At 44.5% G+C, this 22,593-nt stretch overlaps 1 protein-coding gene across 3 annotated transcripts in view; it reads left to right on the forward strand.

The window, feature by feature from the left end:
* The window catches only part of LOC120374419 (calcium/calmodulin-dependent 3',5'-cyclic nucleotide phosphodiesterase 1A-like), a 61,872-nt gene that overhangs the window by 8,538 nt on the left and 30,741 nt on the right, over window positions 1-22,593 (forward strand). For all 3 annotated transcript variants that reach the window (XM_039494078.1, XM_039494076.1, XM_039494077.1), the window contains 3 exons: window positions 572-712; window positions 12,235-12,335; window positions 17,311-17,436. In XM_039494078.1, coding sequence (XP_039350012.1) covers window positions 572-712; window positions 12,235-12,335; window positions 17,311-17,436 — 368 coding nt within the window. The remainder of the gene's footprint in view (window positions 1-571; window positions 713-12,234; window positions 12,336-17,310; window positions 17,437-22,593) is intronic.

Consider the following 22,593-nt stretch of genomic DNA (forward strand, 5'->3'; position numbering starts at 1 on the left):
TTGTCTTAGGAAAAAACTTATTATTTAACTGCCTAAAAAAATATAGAGCTAGATTGTGCCTGTACTTCACAGCCCTTCCTTGTGCACTGTGTGTGGCCCACATTGAGGGAGCGTGAGGCTACTGAAGTCAGGGAACACCATTTGTAACCCTGACCTCCTGGGTAGGTGATTGGGGCCAGGATATAAAGATCAGTCATCTACTAGTAATCCTATGTGTCATACCTTTGTTACATGAATGCCTCATGAGTTCCTAGACATACATGGGGAATGCTCCCCTACTGCACCTTTCTGGGTACAGTCCATTCCCCCTTATATGCCGGTCCCACATTGCACATAGTGTAAGCAGGGGAATGTGCCCCCTAAGGGGAACAGGAGCAGAGCAGTCTGTGAATTCCTCCAGTGCAGATCTAGTCGTTTACGTTTTAGTAATTTGCCCCGTCACCTGGATATTTGTGAACTGGTGTATCAGAGTTGCCCTGTGTGTTAATTTATGTTTTAATTATTACACCGTTGACTTTGTAGCTGTTGCAAGAGAAACAGAGCTTATTATTCTAATGTTTGCTTCTCACAGATCCCTGTGCCCAGTCTTATTTCATTTGCAGAAGCTTTGGAGGTTGGTTACAGCAAGTACAAAAATCCATACCACAATCTGATCCATGCAGCTGATGTTACTCAAACCGTGCATTACATAATGCTTCATACTGGTATCATGGTAAGAAAAACTACAGAACTCAGCCATTTTAGTTTCTCAAACTCACTGTTATATACGTATCTACATGGGTATCTATATGCAGGCTTACTGGTGCTACAGACATCAATAATTTTAAAGGGGGCTTTATCTAGAGATGGGCCCAAACTCGGGAACTGGCTCTGAACCTCATGTCTCTATAGAGGTTGCATGAAAATCACAGCTATCATCACAACCAAAATCGGGGATTCTCAATCTAAATGAGAGCTTTCTCAAATTTCTGATACTTGGATTTGGTGCGTGATCCGTTCTGCAGACAGATTTGAGCTGCATACTGTGATACAAATCTCAATCAGGATCTGGGGTTCTGGGTGTGGGGCCATTTCTAGCCATAGGAGCATTCTCTCCCCACAATAGTGTAGTCTAGCAGTACACATTGAACATGTGGATGAGGCAGCCTATTCATTTTCCTTTCTTTTTAGAACTCAGTGAAGGAAAATGGGCTATAATATGCAGATGATTCTCCCTACATAAGCAAAAAGGCTTTAGAGAGGGTCTTCTCTTAATTTTCCCTGGAGCATCCCTGGAAGTGATTAGTGTGTCCTATTGACCTAGAGGAGCATTCATCCACAGGGATTGGCAAGTGTTGTTTCCATTACCAGTCCTTACCCTGGAGGTTTTGCAGCTTTAATCTCTGCTGAGGGCTCTGCAGGTAAGGGACTGCACTGAACCAGTGCATCCCTTGCTACCCGCACAAAATTCTCTATTATTCACACACTCGAGGGTCACCCACCTTTACCAAGTGTAGCAGGGTGGTCACCCGCTCCTGCCTTAAAAGGCTTTAAAAAGCCCAGGGAGAGGGCTGTGGCAGGGAAGGAAAAGCAGGGCTGATGGGGGGAAAGCAGCCTCAGCTTGGGGCCATGCCCCAGTCAGGCCGAGACTGGCTTAATGAGGGCCCAGCTGGCCCTTATAAGAGGACTGGGGCTAGAAGCCACAGAGAGATTCTCTCTAGCTTTGAGGGGGAGAGATCTGGCTTCAGGGAGTTGAGAGAAGGTACCTGGAGTGGAGCAGAGCTGGGGGAAGGCCAAGGGAGCTGGGGAGCTCCGGCCTGGAAACCCCCCAGGCTGCAGCCAAGTGGAAGGCCAATTGGGTACTGGGATTGCAGGGGGCAGCCCACGAGTAGGCAGAGGCTGCAGGTCCAAAACCCCCTTGTCTATGATGAGTGGCTTTTATACCGTAGTCTGCCCCAGTGAGCGGGGGCTAGATGGTGACTGGCAGTAGCCCATGACTGAGGCAAGGTGGGGATAGAGGGTTGGGTGTTGCCCTGGGTGGGGAGACCCTGAGACTGTGGGGTACTGCCAGAGGGCAGCACCGCAACCTGAAAGGGGCACCGGGGTCCAGGAGGGACTTGGGCCCAGCGGCAAGCGGAACACTGGCCTGCAGAGGGCGCTCTGGAGGCTGGAAGAGCTAATTCCATGGATGACCAGCAGGAGGCACCATAGGGGTGAGTCCCACCCCATTACACCAAGTTCCTAGGGTTCAAAGCATAACCCTCTTAAATTAGGCACCTACTCTTACCCTGTTCCTAGGGCTCAGGCATTTTTTAAGTACAATCAGGCATCAATTTAAGTACCCACTCTTACCCAATTCCTAAGCTCAGGGCATAATTTTGTGTAGGTTTGCAGGACCTTTTACCAATGAAAGAGTTTACACAGTAATATCCTTATCCTCTATCTATCAAAAATCACCAAAAATAGCCCACAGTACACATACAGTGCTTACCACTCCCAGTCCCAATAAAACACATGAACTTTTCTTGATGGCCAGTCAGGATCAGGTCCAACAGGGGGACTTCAGTTTCTGCACAGTGTCATTGGCAGAGTGCTGAGGTCTGGCAGCTCTGATAGGGTTGTGTCATGGAGCTGGTTTCCAAAGAATTTCCTTTTGGACCCCAGTTTATATAGTGAAACTTGAGTCCTGCTTAACCCAATCATTATACTAAAATTTTACTAACCAATCCTAACATATTGTAACAAAATTCTCTAACCAATCCTACCCCACCACCTTAATTGATTTACACCTAGCAAAATTAATTATGTAAGAGACAAAAACAATCAAAGAATGAGACAGAGGTTATACAGTCAAACAATAGAGAAGTGGGGACCATAAAGACAAAACAATAAAGAAATGGGGATTTCACAACCACAATTTTTTATAATTGGTTTCTTGCCAGATGGAATGCTATCAAACTAAGTTTTCCTTAACCAGCTTAAGATCTGTTTCTTTATCTGGTGATGGTGGGTACTATTAGGATGGATCTCCTTCTTAACAGCCCGATATTACAATGTTTTCATGTAATTTAGATGGAATGTGAGGATGTTACTTCCTGCTTCTCAGCTAATGGCTGCTGCCCTCCTAATATGGCTGCAGACACAAAGGCCTTAGGCTTTAGGCCTTACAATATGGCTACAGGAAAAGGCCTGATCCTTACACCCTTGAGCACCCTGAGCTCACTTGCTCCTCATAGAGCCTGTGGCAGCCAGGAGATTGCTTTGCACTGCTACAATGTCCCAATGCTTCCGTTTGTTGTCTTGCCTTTGGCAGCTGAAGCAGGTACAATCACTCATCCTAACTTGCAATGTTTATACTATTGCCCTTTGACATTGCTTCAGTAAGGAATCTCCACACTACCAATTTGGTTAGTTAGACACTTGTTAGTCCTGACTCAGAATTCATGTTTCATCTCTGTCAATTACCTTTCGGGACGCTGTTTGGTCCTGAGTGTGAACGTTGTGTTTTAAAAGACAGAGAACAAGGACGGAAGTGGTAACAATATATTGTATGACTTCTGTTTGTAAGACAGTAGAGTACAAAGCACTTGTGAAAATGGCAAGTTTACAGTTGGCTCTATGGGTTTTCAAGTTATGCCCTGATATACACCTTGTAAATCACTGGGGTTACATGTAATATAGGTGCCTGATGCTTCCTCATTGACTGGCAATGGGAAAAGGATCAAGCCCAATGACAATGTAGAATTTGGTCTTAGTATTCTAGGAAATTTTGATTTCCTTTCTAGAAAAGTGCCTAAAGTATCAGGCATTTAATTTCTAATACTGTAAATGTTATCTATAATGCTTCTTACAAAGCGAGGATCAAAATCTGCAGTCTTTTCTTAGACACAATTCCCACTGGTGTCACTGGGAGCAATGACTTCAAGTCTTACCCTGAGTGATTAGTTAATACATGCCTGTAAAGAGCCTAGCAAACTATTACCACTATATAAATATGAAGACTGGAAGAAGAAAGCCCTAATACTGAAATTTGACTTCAGCCTACAGAGTTCAATGACACCCAGAGTGTATCTCTGAACACTGGATGGAGGAATACATTGCACATCAGAATCCTTGCTATTGAGTATTTGCATATCAGTACCCAGAATGCACTTGGGTGTATTGAGTTCTGTCCCACACTCCTAGGCTTTATAGCTATTTCTTGTTCTGTGTAACACCATAATAATTTGCACTGCCTATACAAATGGTTCTTAATCAATTAAGTCCTGTTTTAGATGGCCACAGTTGAAAATATTTATTGTAACGGTTCCTGGATAACTTTTGTCACTGTTAATGGGACAGCAGAAAGCCAACAGTATTTTCAAAGTGATGCAGCCTACCAGGCAAAATAATATTTTCTGAGTGTCAGTGCTTGAAAAAGGCCCTAGTGATGCCATTGCCCTGCAACATATTAATGTCACGTAATAAAGGCTGAGTTAGGAGATGGTCCAATGGTTAGAACTGTAGCCTGGGACTCAGCAAACCCAGTTTCAATTCCTGGCTCCACTATACACTTCCTGTCAGCCCTTGCACCAGTCACTTCGTCCTTCTGTGGCTCAGTTTCCCCTCTGTAAAATGGAGATAATAGTATTTCCCTTCCTCACAGGGTGTCTGGAGGATAAATACATTTAAATGAATGTGAGCCATATCAGTACCTCACATAGCTAGATCGCACCACCCTCACTTGGGGGAGCTTGACAGTACAATGCACAAATGTTATGTTTGTCTTTTCTCCTGCTTCTGTCACTTAATTAACTTGCAGCCTTATTTACCTGGTGAGAATGACACACAGTACTGCTCACAAGCTAATTGTTTTCACAGCAGGCATCCCTTCTAATGCCTTTATCTGCACTGCCACTCTCCTCTCTGACATGTGCCTGGGATATTTCACCCACCTTTGATGTTGTTCTAGAACGGGTGCCCACAGGAGTGGATTTTTCAGTTCAGGCATGTCATTTGCAGTCTTTCTGTGTTTTCTCTGTAGCTTGTGGAACTGAGACAGAGAACTGCCAAGTATTGATCCTGTTTTTTTCCCTCTGCACTTCTCTGGGCCATGGATTAAAGCAAAGATAACATAAAGCTGGGTTTTAGAAACCCCACAACCTCTAATCCGTTTTACAGAAGGCATACATCTTAGTATCCTTAGTTTTACAGTTCTCCAGAGAATTGCTTTGTTTCCAGTTTGCCAAAAAGCCTAGATAGTCAGAATTATCTTTTCCCAACTGTAGTATTTAATAAATGAAAACAAACAAACAAACAAAAAACATACATTATTGGACTACCAGGGTTATGAAAGTCAAGAAATAAAAAAATCATACTAACATTAATTTACCCAGAGTAAACCCACAATGGAATCTGTTATCCAAAACTTTCAGGTAATCAGAGAAGCTGCCTTTTCTGCTGCTATCTTAGGCCTGGTCTACACTAGGAATTTATGTCGAATTTAGCAGCGTTAATTCGATTTAACCGTGCAACCGTCCACACCAGGAAGCTAATTAGTTCGACCTAGAGGGCTCTTTAGTTCAAATTCGGTACTCCACCCCGACTAGGGGAGTAGCGCTAAATTCAACATGGCTATGTCGAGTTAGCCTATGTGTGGACGGAAATCGACCTTAGTAGCTCCGGGAGCTATCCCACAGTGCACCACTGTGTTGACGCTCTGGACAGCAGTCCGAGCTCAGATGTTCTGATCAGCCATACAGGAAAAGCCCCGGGAAAATTTGAATTCCTTTTCCTGTCTGGCCATTTTGAATCTCAATTCCTGGTTGGACATCGGGGCGAGCTCAGCAGCACCGGCAGCGATGCAGAGCTCTCCAGCAGAGGAGTCCATGCAATCTCAGAGTAGAAAGAGGGCCCCAGCATGGACTGACCAGGAAGTCTTGGATCTGATCGCTGTGTGGGGCGATGAGTCTGTGCTTTCGGAGCTGCGCTCCAAAAAACAAAATGCAAAGACCTACGAGAAGGTCTCCAAAGCCATGGCACTCAGAGGATACAGCCGGGATGCAACGCAGTGCCGCGTGAAAATCAAGGACCTGAGACAAGGCTACCAAAAAATCAAAGCGGCAAACGGACGCTCCGGAGCCCAGCCCCAGACATGCCGCTTCTACGAGGCATTGCATGCCATTCTCGGTGGGTCTGCCACCACTGCCCCACCAGTGACCGTGGACTCTGAGGATGGGATAGTGTCGACGGGCAGTTTCTCGGCGATGTTCGCGGATGGGGAAGATGAGGAAGGGTTTCTGGAGGACGAAGCAGGAGACAGCGCTTACAATACTGCTTTCCCCGACAGCCAGGATCTCTTCATCAGCCTCACAGAGATCCCCTACCAACCCTCCCCGGCCGTTAACCCGGACTCTGAATCAGGGGAAGGATCAGTCGGTAAGTGCTATAAACATGTAAACATTTATTTTTTTAAAAACAGGAATAAAAACTATATGAAAAGAAGGTCAATACATATAGGGATAGAACAGAAATCCTCTTGGGACAGTTCCACGAAGCTCTCGTAGAGGTACTCAAAAAGCCTCCGCAGGAGGTTCCTGGGGAGAGGTGCCTTATTGGTTGCTCCGTGGAAGCACACTCTTCCGCGCCAGGCCATCCTTAGGTACAGTGGGAGCATTGCCTCGACCAGCATGGCAGCATAGGGCCCTGGTCTGTGCAGGGATTCACGCAGCATGCGCTCTCTGTCTCTCCTAGTGACCCGCCTCAGGGTGATCTCGCTCAACGACTGCATCTAATTAGGGGAATTACTGTAATGTTACTATTGTGAATGCTTGACTTTTCCTTTGCATAACAATGACCGTCGTTTAACAGCCACGTGGTGGAGGCTGCAGAGGGAAAGCATACAGGGATCTTTCCCGGGGACAGCCGCGAGGGGCTGGAACAGGGTCAGACTTTATGCTTTCCAGATTGCCTGCAGCAGGAGGGCACTGCTATCCATTAACTGTTAAGCAGCCTAAAGTTTACGGCTTACCAGGCCTGGCTGCTACACGGATTCTGCTGTCCTGCCCCGCTTGTCTGATCTCCAGTGCAAGACCCCAGACAATGAAAGCGAATGCCGAAAATTCGAACTTGTCCTGAGAGCACATGAGATAGGTGCCCTGTATGGTCTTGTTCACAGAAACAGACTAGACTAGACTGTGTTCAGTGTTCGCAAACATGTATCTTTGGAAGGAAATCACTTCCTTTTTCCCATCACACAGCTGCGGCTCTTTCCCGAACTGCCCCGGCATCCCCCTCACAGAGGCTGGCGCAGATTAGGCGGCGAAAGAAAAAGACTCGGGACGAGATGTTCACTGAACTGATGGCCTGCTCCAGAGCCGAGGCGGCCCAGCAGAGCCAGTGGAGGGAGACCCTCTCTCAGCAGCAGCGCTCACACAGCGAATGGGAGGACAGGTGGCGGCAGGAAGACCAGCAGGCGACTCAAACGCTGCTTGGATTAATGAGGGAGCAAATGGACACGCTCCGGCGCCTTGTGGATGTTCTGCAGGACCGCAGGCAGGAGCAGAGAGCCCCCCTGAACTGTATCTGCAACCGCCCTCCCCCGCCACAAAGTCCTGTCCCCCCCTCACCCAAAATCACAAGAAGGAGGGGCGCTAGGGGCCGTGAAAACTGTCACTGCACCCCAGCAGAGCGCTCATGTACCAAACAGCTCTCATTCCCTAAAGTATGAGAATTGCTTCCCTTCCTCGCTCACCCAATCCAAAATCCCAGTTTCATCCCCCAACTGTGTAGTTGAATATTAAAAATAGTTTGCTGTTCATTACTGTTTCCGTCATGTTTCTTTGCAGAAGATTTTTTGTGAAGGTGAGATAGGGGTTTGTTAATTGCATAGGACGGCCACCATTACCAGGGTACAGACATGGGGGCAGGATCAACAGCAGGTCACACACAGAGTGCAGTCACTAGGCACCCGGGTCACTCTGGGAGGTGTCTGCTGCCCCAGGTCAGTCTGGGAGGTGTATGCTGCCCCAGGGTCCGAGCGCCTGGCATCCACAAATGGCAAGGCAGGCTGCCCTTACCATGCCCTTCCGCCCTAGCCATGAACCTCTCCGATGCCCTGAGCCCCAGCCAGAGCCAACATCCCCCTACACCTACTCACCCTTCCCACATACCCCTCACCCCTTCCTGCAAACCCACCCCTTCCTGCACACCCTCCTGTAACCGTCCTCCCGCCAGAGACCGCTGTAGGAGCAGGAGCCTGTCAGTCCTCGAGTGTAGAAGCGGTCTGTACATCACTGCACACCGTACCCACCACAGTCTGCGTCCCTGTTTGAACCCTTTAACGCGAATTCGTTAGTAAAGAAAACTTTGTTAATTAAAAATGTTCCATTAACTTTATTTTTAAACGTCTGTTGGAAGGGGGGAAACCTGGTGAACGGGGTATGTAACCGCTGAAAAAAGTCAATAGTAACTGAAACAGGGGCAGGTTCAGCTTCTCTGTAAAGAGACTGGACAGTCATAGGTTACCCTGCTCTCTGAGGAACCTAGCTTTCAAAGCCTCCCGGATGCACAGCGCTTCCCGCTGGGCTTTTCTAATCGCACGGGTGTCTGGCTGAGCGTAATCAGCAGCCAGGCGATTTGCCTCAACCTCCCATCCCGCCATAAAGGTCTCCCCCTTGCTCTCACAGAGATTGTGGAGCACACAGCAAGCTGCTATAACAATGGGGATATTGGTTTCGCTGAGATCCGAGCGAGTGAGTAAGCTCCTCCATCTCCCCTTGAGACGTCCGAAAGCACACTCCACCACCATTCTGCACTTGCTCAACCGGTAGTTGAAGAGTTCCTTGTCACTGTCCAGAGCACCTGTATAGGGCTTCATGAGCCAGGGCATTAGCGGGTAGGCTGGGTCCCCGAGGATCACTGTAGGCATCTCCACATCCCCAACACTTATTTAGTGGTCCGGGAAGAAACTACCTTCCTGCAGGCGTCTAAACAGACAAGAGTTCCTGAAAACACGCGCGTCATGAACTTTGCCTGGCCACCCGACGTAGATGTTGGTAAAACGTCCCCTATGGTCCACCAGTGCTTGCAGCACCATTGAAAAGTAGCCCTTTCGGTTAATTTACTGGCTGGCCTGGTGGGCCGGTCCCAGGATAGGGATGTGAGTGCCATCTATAGCCCCACCGCAGTTTGGGAATCCCATCGCGGCGAAGCCATCTATGACGACCTGGACGTTTCCCAGGGTCACTACCTTTGAGAGCAGTAGGTCAACGATTGCGTGGGCTACTTGTATCACAGCAACCCCCACGGTAGATTTGCCCATGCCAAAGTGGTTCGCTACTGACCGGTAGCTGTTTGGTGTTGCAAGTTTCCAGAGGGCTATGGCCACTCGCTTCTGCACAGTCAGGGCTGCTCGCATCCGGGTGTCCTGGCGCTTCAGGGCAGAGGCCAGCAAGTCACAGAGTTCAAGGAAAGTGCCCTTACGCATCCTGAAGTTTCGCAGCCACTGTGATTCATCCCAGACCTGCAGCACTATGCGCTCCCACCAGTCCATGCTTGTTTCCCGGGCCCAGAATCGCCGTCCCATAGCATGAACGTGACCCATTGCCACCATGATCTCCTCAGCGCGGGATCCCGTGCTTTCTGACAGGTCTGTGCCAGTCTGAGACTTCATGTCCTCACCGCGCTGCCGGAGCCTCCTCGCCCAATTTCTCAGCAGCTGACTGTGGAAGAGGTGGACGATAAGGTGCGAGGAGTTGACAACGGCCATAAGTGCAGCGATGATCGCAGCGGGCTCCATGCTCACAGTGCTGTGGCGTCCGCGCTGTCACTGACCAGAAAAGTGTGCAAACAGATTTCCCGCCGGCGCTTTCAGGGAGGGAGGGTGGGAGTGACGGTTGAATGATGACAGTTACCCAAAACCACCCTCGACACATTTTTCCCCCAGCAGGCATTGGGGGCTCTACTCAGCATTCCAATGGGAAGCGGGGACTGCGGGAACTGTGGGATAGCTGCCCAGAATGCACCGCTTCCAATGTCGACGCTTGCCCCGTTAGTGTGGACTCACAAAGTTGAATTAGTGTCCTTAGTGTGGATACACAAATTCGAATTCATAAGGTCGAATCCACAAATTCGACCTAAGTTAAATCGAACTACTCTTGTAGTGTAGACATATCCTTAGTCCAATCCTTGGACTCATACTGAAGATCTTGGTCTGGGATAATTCTAGTATCTGAAATCTGAGTCAAATAACAGATAAAATCTTTCCCTGGCCCTAATGTGGCTCAAATAGCTGAATACCCATCTGAAGAAGTCAGAGCTAACAAGGACCAGGTGTCTCATCCAGCCAGGTGTCTATTAGACATACAAAGTCAAGAATCATGGGAGATGGAGAATTAGCCTCCAAACTTGCATTAAATCCCTGAACTGAAGGGTAGGGGTCAATGTTATCTGATGTTTTCAGTGATTAATCTCCAGATGAGACAAGTGGGACAGATAATACGGGTCTACAGTTAGGAACCAATGAATCTGATCCCTGAGATACACATTCTTGTGGAATGTAGAAAATTGTATGGGGATTCTAAAGTCATTGTTTGTTTGTTTTTCTTTTTTATCTTGTGAACAATGCTCAGAGTAAGGGGAAAATGTTCCTCCCCCACCATTAAATGTGTTGTGATACTCCCACTTTCTTACATTTCCCACCATACCTTGTTTTTTTATTTTTTTCCAACTCTGAGCAATGGAAAGTGGAGATAAGACATAACCATCTTTCCTGTTCTCATTCCATGTCTTATATAAAGGCAGATGTTTGGAAGATTTTTGCTTTGTATTTCAATCTGCTAAAGGGACCACGTGTATTTTATCTGAATACTTAACTGAATATTGTCTGCCCTACTGTAGCTACAATATTTGCCAGCATACAGTTTCACATGACATTTGTCTGAAGTCCATAGACATCTTTGCAAGAAATTCTCTACTAATTATAGAAGGATTTTCCAGCAAGTATTGTGGTTGCTAAAAAAACGATTTTGGGAAGAGATGCTTAAAGATTTTCTGTTTAGCTTTAGTTACTAATAATGTGTGAGTTTCTATTTCAGTTGTTCTGTTGAAAACATTGTGGAAGTCAGTCCCAGCTCAGGGCCTAGTTTTTATAATACAAAATACTATGGAGGTTGTTGTTTCCATTTTTAGAATTTCTTACAGTACTTTCTCTCATTCCGTAACTGTAGTCTTCATAAATCTATATAGCTTCACCAACTAGTCAGTAGTCTCAGCATTCAGACAGTCTTATCTTTTCTCAGCATGTCCCACTACGATATTCTAAAATACTAGTGAATCTTTACTGGCTGTTTTCATCCTCATGAAACAATCTGTGGTACTCATATCCAGGCAGCTTATGAAACAGCACTTGTACCTTGTATGATATGAACCTGGTGCCGTAATAATAATAGTGGGTGGGTGAGTATGGTATGTATCAAATCCAAAGAGACCTTCAATTTAGTGAAAATTACAAAATGGATGTAAGACATTTTTGGCCAAACCAGGCATATGTGTGGTTAATTTGTAGGTGTTACTAGATTTGTACTGGGTTCACTCTTAGATGGATACATTTCATCTAGACTGAGTAAATGTGTTCTGCAAGACAATAGAACTCGTATCATGTGTCTTTAGAAATGCAGCAGCACGGAATAGTATCAGATAGCAAGTAAAAAAATATATATACAATTGCTTCACAAGTGGCAGTATTTTAACTATAAGAAGAAGAAAAAAAACCCTAGTTTCCATCTTGCAGGATTGGAAAAATCTATGTTTAATGTTGATGATGTACTTAGAAAAACACTGTGCATTGTTCGTCTGAGGGTCAGATCTTACACTAAGTGGGAAATTACAATTGTAACTTAATACTAAGTTTTACGTGTAAATTAATTTTGCAAGAGACAAACATTGGCTGGCTGACAAAAGACCTCATGTTCAAAACCTCTGCCAAATGTATCTCACAAGCTTTTATCAAATAATAACTATTTATTTAATTTTTTTAACATACAAGTTTTACATTGCTGTTGCACATAAATGGCCCATCCTGGTCCCAGTGAAGTCAACAGAAGCTGAAGGAGACTCTTGTAGTGTACAGTATTTAGCAATGTTCAAGATTTTATTATTCAGTAGGAAAAGAAAAGTAAGGTTTAATTAAGCTACATGTAGAAACATTTTCAATAACGTAATATCACAGTTAAGCTGTTGTACAAAATGTGACTGATTTTTGCTTTTATTCACTAGCACTGGCTCACAGAACTGGAAATCTTAGCTATGATCTTCGCAGCTGCAGTCCATGATTATGAGCATACTGGGACCACAAACAATTTCCATATTCAGACAAGGTAAGTGTGCTTCATCTTGTGATAGTGTGTCTGAATGCAGCTGTTGCAGCATCATCTAGGAGAAAAAGGAAGGCAGTTTAGTGGCCTAGATCTGAGGTTCATACCCTTTGGATCACAGCTGCAAGGCTCAGTGCCACTGGCTGTGGTTAAGATAGTACCTTAGTACACTGAAAAGGAGATTTTTGGCACTCATTCAGCGGGAAATGCTTCACCTGACCAGCAATTTCTCAGAATGGCCTTGCTGTGAACATTAAAGTTCTGCTTCCTAAAATGTTTTACTTCTTTGGACACAGATGGCAGTCAGCTTTGCAGCCCTTACTCACCCATGTCATCCTTGCTCACGTGAGTAGCCTCCTTGGCTTTGTGAGCAAGGACTGCATGTGAGAATAAGGATTACAGGATCTGGTCGCATATCTTTAAAGTGAAATCTTCACGTTGGCCATTCATTGATATGTGAGGGGTCATGGCAAAATGCTTGGAACACTGACTGACAAGGGTGCCAGTTGTACAGAATATTTCTGAGCGTTCTCTCTTCTCATTATCCTTTGTACCCACTCCCTTTATTTCTGGCTTAGTAGCTTCTTATAGTATCCCATTAAGTCATATATTTGAAGTAGGCCTCCCAGTCCCCAGACACCCTCCCGGCCCTCATCCATATCTCTCCTTAAATGCTGCTTCCCCTCTAGCAATGTCTCCAAACCCATCTGAACTGTTATTTGGGATGTCATATTTGTTTGTATTAAGTTGCATCATCCTTGGGACACTAAGACATTTTCAAAGACACAAATGGCAGTAAGGCTTTGGGGGGGGGGAGCGGGTCTGAGGTGCCTTTCCCTGCCTATTTTGAGAGACTCTATACTGTGTATTGTGTAGTCCAATGGAGCAAGCACTGGACTGAGAATCAGAAGCCCTGTGTTCTAGTCCAGGCGCTGCCACTGCCTTGCTATGGGATCTTGAAAGTCTCTTTGCCTCAAGTTCCCTCCCTGTAAAATGGGGGGTGATATTTACCCAGCTTTTAAAAATATTTTGAGATCTACAAATGAAAAATGCTGTAAGTGGAAATTTAATGCTATTGCAGTAGGAAAAAAGGTATAAAACACATAGCAAGCCCTTTCTTCCTTAATTCAGAAGTGTGGGTGGGGTTGGGCCTCTCATGATATGGCATATGGAGACATTTAATAATAATTAATAATGGACTTAAGTATATTTTTGCTGAAATGACTATATCATTTAAAAGTATGTTGGGCAGGGATTGGTTTGTTTTAACTATAGAAAAAGCTGTCTTTTTCTTTAAATACTGTAGGGCAGATCCTGACCCACAGCTGCCCTGAGATTGCCCAGAGTAGGGGAACATCTGGTGGTGCTGTCTCTATCACTGCAGTTTGGGAAAGGGGTGTGTGCAGGACTCTGTATGTCAGATATCACTGGCTTCCATAATGACCCCTTGGCCCATAGACACAGCCGGTATTAGCTAGAGCAGCCAGGCATCATTGGGACACAGTGCCCCACCCTCTAATGTGAGTTAGATTGCGGAACTGGGGATCAGTCTAGTGCAGAGTGGCTCATCAGGCATCTTTGCACCCCCTCCTCAGCTGTACTGAAATACCGAACAATTATTTCCATCACTTTTATTTTGGCAAGAAAACCACTCTTCATAAAAGAGAACAGAAGTGTTCTTCCACTTACCTAGGTTATACTGTCTGCCAGTGGTACACTTTAAATGCTATAAGGACTGCACACAGGTTAATCAGTTGATGTGCTTTGGGACATATGGTTTGATAAATCTGATGATGAACAAATTCTATGTCTGCAGCTAGATTACGAGCAAAAGCCCTTTCCTCTTCAACATACTGGTGCACTCACACAGTCTGGCTAAAAATAAATTCTTGTATCACTTCAATCAGTTGTTCTAAGTTTAAACTGCTTTTCTATTTTAGTCTTTATATTTTGGTTTGAAGTACTGCAACAGTGGAAAATAAATTAAGTTGTTAAACTGAGTTTTACAGTTAAATACTTACTGACCCTAAAAAAAGAGATCTATTCGCCTTTCATCCATGTTTCTATTGCTTCAGAAAGGTAGAAGAAATTACCCTCAGAGTCATGTCAAATCTCTGCACCGATTAAAAACAACCATGATTAGCTATGTGGATCAAAAAAGTGTGCTTCACCAAAATACCTGATTGGCAAATCATAGATTTTTCCCATATTAATAAGAGACTGGACAGAAACACTGTCATCATTTAGGTAGGATATGCTTTGTTCACTTAATCAACAAACTTTCCAATCCTGCTTTACTTCTGTAGTTTCCCTGGTACCATGCCATACGCTTTTAGCTGCCTCTGATCACAGACTCAAAGCAGTGTTGCAAAATATGTGGTCTTGGCCGGCTAAGCAGGACACTTGTAAAACAGAAGGCAAAAAGAGAGAAATAGAGGAAAGAGAAGAAATAAGGTGGGAAGGGAAAATGACACTTGAGGGAGGAGGTGACAGCAGAAACCCAAGTCTCATTCCTGTTGGTGTTCAGGATTTAGCCAAAGCCGGGAGAGGTAGCAATGTTATCTGGTTCCCTCTTTCTGGTCTGGTCTGGTCAGGACACCTTTCAGGAATGGGATGATGAAATACCAGCAGTGTCCTCGTGGTTTCTGGAGTCCCAGGAAATGACGAGGTGGCAGCCCTGATGGCAAGGGCATATTCCTTCTAGCCCAACTGGCATCATAATTCCCCAACAACGTCAGTTTTTAAGGCTCTCCAGAAGTGGAGATGAGAGGAATAGTCAACTTAAGAGTACAGGCCCTTGTGCAAATCTCAGGTTGAGCATCCAGAAAATGGGGAACACACAGAAGCCACTTGCAAAAAGTTTGGTTTAAATGACTTGCTCGACATCTCACAGGAACTCTGTGGTAGAGGAATGATAGAATCCCATTTTTCAGGGTGACATTCAACCACCTAATCTATGAGACCATTCTTTCTCTTCATGCAGTCTCCTCCCTCATTCACTACACACCTTTCAACTTCTGTAACAAATGAGGCAGGCATCAACCACACAGTGGTGTCATTAACTACACAGCCTGATTTATTCCCAGAGCACCTTAATTCTGGCATTTCCTAACTCTTGAGGGCTTAATGTTCTGTGTGTTTGTGTGTAATTTCCTAGTTTTGTTTTTTTTAAAAAAAGGAAACTGAAAAACAAGTTCCATGATGTGGAACCATACTGATCATATGGTTCTGAGCAGGGTTACACCCGTTAGATTCACAACACAGGCTTCTGCCACTTGAGCTAACAGTGTAACCAACAGCAGCCAAAGGTTGTCATCTTCTGTGTGAGCCCGCCTTTAGAGGGAGATGAGGCGTACATTTTTGCCAATGGGTTTCACAGCTATTTGCAGACAGCAGAGGAATGATGAGATTTATTCCAGATTCTGAGAAGAGTGTTCTCTAATGGTTATAGACACTCCTGTCCCTGTTGCTCCCAGGCCTGACCCCTTCTATCCATGGCCCCTCCAGCCTGTCTTTGTCTAGGTCTCCCACCCCCACTCAGCTCGTCATCCCTATCCCAAGCATCCAAACTCCTCACCAGCTCCACATCCCTGACTGTTTTCCTTTCATCCCCCTGGCCAAATCTTCATCCCAGCCACCCACCCACACCCTTGTCACTCCCTTCGCCACACCCTTTGGCTCCAGCTCCTCAGCCCTCTGCATTCCTCTCAGGCTCCTTCCTCCTACTCCTAATTGCTGCCTGTGCACCAGCTGTGGGGGAAGGGGGGCATTGACATGAAAGGAAAGATCAGTTCTCATCCCTAGTGCCATAGCTGCCCCAAGCAGCTGGGAGGAGCAATTGCAGGAAGAGGCCTGCTTGGGCCCTATAACCCTGGACTGGAGGATGCTTAGCATGGGCGGAATCTTCAGCGAATTTAGCTGCTAAACTCTAAAATGTCTCTACAGATCATGTGTGAACTGAGATTTTCAGAGGATAATAACTTGGTCAAATTCAGGTTGATTTCTACAGGTCAACCTCCTAACATCAAGGTTACCCACATCTGGTACATTTCAAATCCCCACTCCAAAACATGGAGGCTCAAGAGCTTCTCTGTGAAATGGTGTTTAGAATTTTTTCACATGGGCAGAACATATATTTCCTCTAACTCCATTTGAGAAATACCTGAACCATTTTTGCTGAAATTCCCCCCACCTCTTTCTAACTCCCCATTCTAAAATAAAATCAGCCTGAGGTAGATATCTAGCATGGATTTAGCCCAAATGGTTGAAATTTGAGAAAGTTATAAGCAATTGAAAACAGGGTTTTATAATGGGAACTGTCAGACAACTTGAAGTACAGGTCTCACTCTCTGCCCCACATATAATATCATATAAGTTTTATTATTATAATTTTTTTTTAGTCAGAGCGAGCCTGATTTTGCAGTCTTTTCTTAGGACTCAGGCAAAACTGCCTTTAAATTCAATGAAAGTTTTCTTTGTGTAAATACTATAGAATTGGACCCTTATCCAGTATACCTCATGAATTAGCTGTTTTATTGCTAAACGATGTAACGGGTACAAACATGAAAGAAGGCCCCTTTGATACCACTGGATGTACCTGGTCCAAATGCTTGTGAGACAGGTGGAAGAAGGAGTAATATTGTTTGAGGATATTATTTTTCTCTTAATTCCTCAAATTAATCTCTCTGATGTATTAATTACATATTATAAAGAGAAAACAATGATACATTCAAAATCTGGTTCTTGCCCTTTACAGTAGCTAATATGGCAAGTAAGTTCAATTACCAGCATAGTTGCACTTTTTTTTTTATTCTGAGGAATTATCTGTGAGGTTTTCTTTTCAGATCTTTATCTTCTAGGACAAAATAAATATCATGTCAAACTAACTCAACAGACCCTTTAATGGCAACAGAGCCCCTTTCTCTCTATTATGCTAACATCAGTGTCCTGTTACTAATCATACCTCTTTTATACCTAGGTCAGACGTTGCAATTTTGTACAATGATCGTTCTGTTCTTGAAAATCATCATGTGAGTGCTGCTTACAGACTTATGCAAGAGGATGAGATGAACATTCTGGCAAATTTAGCCAAAGATGACTGGAGGTAAGATCTATTGGGACATTAAGGATGATTCCAATAAATAGAAAGGGTAGGTCTTCTCCTTTGCACCTCATTTTTGATATGTGTACACTTTGAATTGGGGGTGACACACTCATGCTAACTCTTTTTGAGCTAGTGCACTAAAAATAGAATGTAGTCCTGGTAGCACAATGGGCCAGCCACCCCGTGTACATACCCATCCAAGACCCTAAGCACAAACTAAAGGCAACTAATCCATCCCACTTTCATGGCTATGTTCTATTTTTAGCACGCTAGCTCAATGAGAGCTAGAGCAAGTATGTCTCCTCAAGCTGAGAATAATACTGCCAGCCTGAAGTGTAGACATGCCCTTTGAGTTCTAGCTGAAACTGAAGAAGCCTTGGAAATGGAAGCATGTAAGAGCATTGGAACTTAAGTGGGCATTAAAAAAGATGGTCAGAATCATAATTGACATTTCACAATAACTCGAGCCACAATATCATAAATGATAATTGTCGGGACTGCCTTGAGGTTTTCCATTATTAAGAAAGTTGCTATGGTGTACAACAGTGCATGCAGAGAACTCAAATCACAAGCCTTCCTGTGTTCCTATTGGTAGAGCTGTTATCATTCAAGTACCCCTAAAATATCTAACCAATAGCTGTATTGCGGTGTTACTGGCAGGTGTGCTGCATCTGGAGAACATTGCTTCCAGGAATGGTGTCCCTAAAGACACAGTGCCAAATTCTGCTCACAATAATACCTGCACAATCCAATTGTCTTCAGAGGAGTTGCAAATTTGGCCCATCATGTACATAAAGCTGCAGTACTTGGCCCAGACAGAAGCCTCTTTCTGTAACACCTTCTTGTTTGCATGTATTCGTTTATTTCCTCTTTGGAATCAGACCATCGTTCGACCATTCAGTTGCATGTAGCTGAATTCAGAGATGGAATGTGTAAAACTGGCTTATAGACAATCAGGGTGTTAATATTTAACAATACAGGGAGTTAAAACCTATTGATTTTTAATCCATTAATTACCCTTAATTGTTGCGGCACACCTCATACATAAAATATTTTTTTTCATCTCTATGATTGAGGCAGACTGCTACATGTTTTTGACCTTATTTTTTTCTTTCAGCGCACACTTACTCTCATTCATTGTCCTTAAATTCTTTAAATGAATTTAGTTCTGAACAAAGATCAATAGCTCTGAAAACTGATTTTAAATTTGTGCTATGAGAGTATTCTCTTACCCACACTGCCTCTACCCGTATGACTTAACATTGTTCTGGAGGCTTCTACCTTCTGAGGATTGAAAGGATAGTTCCGTCTCTGTGATCCCTCTGCTTAGACAGCCACTGAATATATGAAGAAAGTGATAGTGTTTTGGGGTCCTAGAAGAGCCAGCAAACAACTTTCAGATGCTGATACCTTTCAATCCCCAGCAGTCTGTGTCACTTAGAGGGTGAAAGATTCTGAATCTTTATGCCACTTATGTGGAGGCGTGGAGTCAGTAGTTTAACTTTTTCTCTTTATTTTTCCCCCTAGATATTTTATCCTAGCTAGATGTTTGTCACACTCATTAACATGTTATCGAAGTGCCTTAAGATATATAGGACTAGAATCTGGTCCAGCCGAGCTACAGTCAGTAAAGGACTGGGGCAAAGACATCTCTGGGCTTCCCTGATCTTGGGGTCACCAAGGACTAGGTCACCCAACATAAATCAGTGCAATTTGGGCACTGACTGAATTTACACCCAGCTGCCCCCAGAGGCCACACTAGCAGCCTGGGATCAACAGGACCCAGTGCATCCCAGCCACTCCTCCTTCCTCAGGTGGCTGTGGGAGGGGAGATAGGAATAGAACAGGAATCCCTATGACAGCAGAGGATTTTCCAGTGCTGGGAGAAGCCTCCAGTGCCCAGATCTGTCAGCTCCATGCTGCTTTGCACTGGGAGACTGGAGCAGAGCAGGTCTCAGGATCTGGACTGTAATAGTGTAGTTTTTGTAGCATATACATGTATTTCTAAAATAGTCTTTTCTACCAAGACTGATCAATCTTCATACTGACTTTCCTTCTTTTTTATGCTGGACTGTACACAATGTGGCTCCTTTGTGCTCTCTCAGTGGCACTCTGTCTCTTTCTCTGACATTTCTCTTTGCGTTCGTGGTAATTTAGTATGCGCTTTCAGAAGTTGTTCAACTACTCTCCTATTGTGCTTGCACTAACTTTTGAAATACCTTTTATTATGACCTATTCTGTATTTCCCATTTCTTTTAGTGATGTTTTAGTATAGATATTTGTATCAGAATTTCTTTATACACAGGGCCCAGATTCTGCTCTCTGTTATACTCATCCAGCCCATGTGAAGCCAGCAAGGTTGCATGGCAGCCACAGGGGGCAGAAATTTGGCCCCTTTAACGAGAGTATAATATATGTATTTAATAGAGGCAGGAAGCCCAATTATTACATGTAGGTAGGTAGGTATTAATTGTGAAGACTTCTGAAAATTCTGCTATGACATCATTGATATTCAGACGTGGAATAAATGGATTTACTTACCTGAGCTAAAGTAGGGCACCCAATTCTCTATTTGGTCACATAAATCAGCATTTAATATTGGTACCTCTAATAAATCTGTGCATGCCTAAGTATTGATTTGAATACCCACGCAGTTTGTGGAACTGGTTGACCTAATTTTGAGGGCCAGGTTGGAAAATTATGATCGCCTGGTATTCATTTTGTAAGTTCAAAAATATTCTTGTTTCCCTGTTATTATTTGCAGTGGTTCAGTAGCACAGTGGAAAATCCATTTAGCCACTTGAAAGAAGCACTTCAGGTTTTTTTAATTATTAATAGAATGAACTTTTTTGATTCTCTTTATTCAAATTCATGCCATTAAAATAGCTTTGAAGCTTACAATAAAGCAAATTGGCAGTAAATTGAAATGATAATTTGTTCGACTTTTTCAACACACTTCCTGTCTGATTCATTTCTTAAGTACTGTCAGACCTGTTTTCTTCACTTTTACTGATTTTTTTTTAATGCCCATGCCTGGTTAAACTATGGCTTTGCTGATTATTTCATCAAGATAAAGAAAAGCGATTGAGAATTTTTTTTTTTTTGCATTACCATTTTTTTCTACCTGTTAACATCAGGGAGAATGTGCTAATAAACTGTTGGCCTCAATTAAGTTTAAAACACAAGGTTTGGGTCTGAATCAGTGAAATGCTGCCAACATTGTAACAAGGGCTTTGTCAAGGTTAATACATGTGACATTCCCCAAGTAGTATAGTCATTCCTCACGCTTTCCCTCAACCAAACCTCACCCACCCCCCTGACACACACAAAATCCATCCTTTCCATACTCTTCTCCCTTACCTACCTCCCCTCCCCAAAAAATCCAGCAATCCTTTCACCTTCCTTTCAAAGAGGAAATAAACGAATACATGCAAATAAGAAGGTGTTACAAAGAGAGGCTTCTGTCTGGTCCAGTACTGCAGCTTTATGTACATGGTGGGCTAAATTGTGCTCTCACATCATGCAACTCCTCTGAAGACAATTGGACTATGCATGTATTATTGTGAGCAGAATTTGGTCTCCCTTTCCACACCAGCCATTATCCTTTGATTCACCGTGCTTCCACCTCCCCAGCAGTACAGGGATACTCTTCTAAGTGGCTCACACAGCAGCAGCAGTGCTGGCAAATGGGTGCCCTGTGGTCTTTGCTGGCAGTAGTGGTGGACAACATCTTGTCCTGCAACCTCTGGGTGTCGGGTAGGGCGACCACTTTTTCAGAAAGCAAATGTGGGACACATGCAGGAACCCCACCCCCTCCATGGCCTGACCTCTTGCCCCTCCTCTTCCCTCAATCCCCCACTCCCTGGTCCTCCTCTTCCCCATGGGGCCTCGCCCCCTGGCCTGGCTGGAAGCCAGAGCCAGGCTATGGTAAGAACCACCCAGGGAGCCCTGGTCCTTCCACCTGCCCTGGGCAGGGGGCTGGGGTGCCCGAGAGCAACCTCCAGCCTGTATCCCCACCTCCTTGGATGTGCCACCAAAGGCAGGGGAAGGGTCTGGGGCTCCCCACAGTGGTCCAGACACCCTGGGCAGCTCTTACCACGGCCTAGCTCAGGCTTCCAGTCTGTCCAGGGACAACCCTTGAGAGGAAGAGGAGGAGCAGGGGACAGGGCCTCGTGCTGAGAGGGGACTCAGGGATTACTCTTAAAAGTGAGCTCAAGAATTACAAGTTCAAAGGAAGAAAAATCTGTAGAAACAGGGAGTAGAAGTTTGTTTCAGGTTTGTGTTAGGTTTTTTTTCTTTCCTGTTTTCCCCCAAAACAGCAGAATGTAACTAATATAAACCCCTCAGTTTCCATGCAACTTCTGCCTGTTTCTTACAAAAATTGGCTTGCTTCATTTGAAGGGTACAAGTTCAAAGCAATGTGCAGGAGGAACAGTTGGGATGCAAGTTAATTAGTGTCATATCACGAGGTCAGGCGAGGTTGCCATGGTTGCACATCATTATTTGAATAGCAAAGGGAGGCCTGAATCTCCACTCAGTTACACCAGTGCAAATCAGTAGTAAATCCATTGAAATTAATGAGTGACACCAGCTTAAACCTACTGTTGAGGGAGCTCAGTCTCAAAACTTATAATAAACCATCACATCTCCTCTAAACAGAATTGTAATTAACTCATATCTTAAAAGCATAAACATAGAATTTCACATTAATGTTTAACAAGGTTTGTTCTAGAACCCCCTGAATACCACATTTTACTCAGAGACTCAAACTTTAAGGTCACAAGGGACCATCATCATCTAGTCTGACCTCCTCCACATTGCAGGTCACAGAACCTCACCTACCCACTCCTGTAATAGACTCCTAACTGCCGGCTGAGTTACTGAAGTCCTCAAATCATGGTTTAAAGACTTCAAGATACAGAGAATCCACCATTTACACTAGTTGAAACCTGCAAGTAACCTGTGCCCCATGCTGCAGAGGAAGGTAAAAAAAAATCCAACCCACCAGGGTCTCTGCCAATCTGACCTGGGGAAAATTTCTTCCCAACCACACATATGGTGATGAGTTAGACCCTGAGCATGTGGGAAAGACCCACCAGGCAGACACCTGGGAAAGAATTCTCTGTAGTAACTGAGAGCCCTCCCAACTGTGCTGCT

This window comes from Mauremys reevesii, linkage group 11 (genome assembly GCF_016161935.1).
Source record: "Mauremys reevesii isolate NIE-2019 linkage group 11, ASM1616193v1, whole genome shotgun sequence".
NCBI classification, from domain to species: domain Eukaryota; kingdom Metazoa; phylum Chordata; order Testudines; family Geoemydidae; genus Mauremys; species Mauremys reevesii.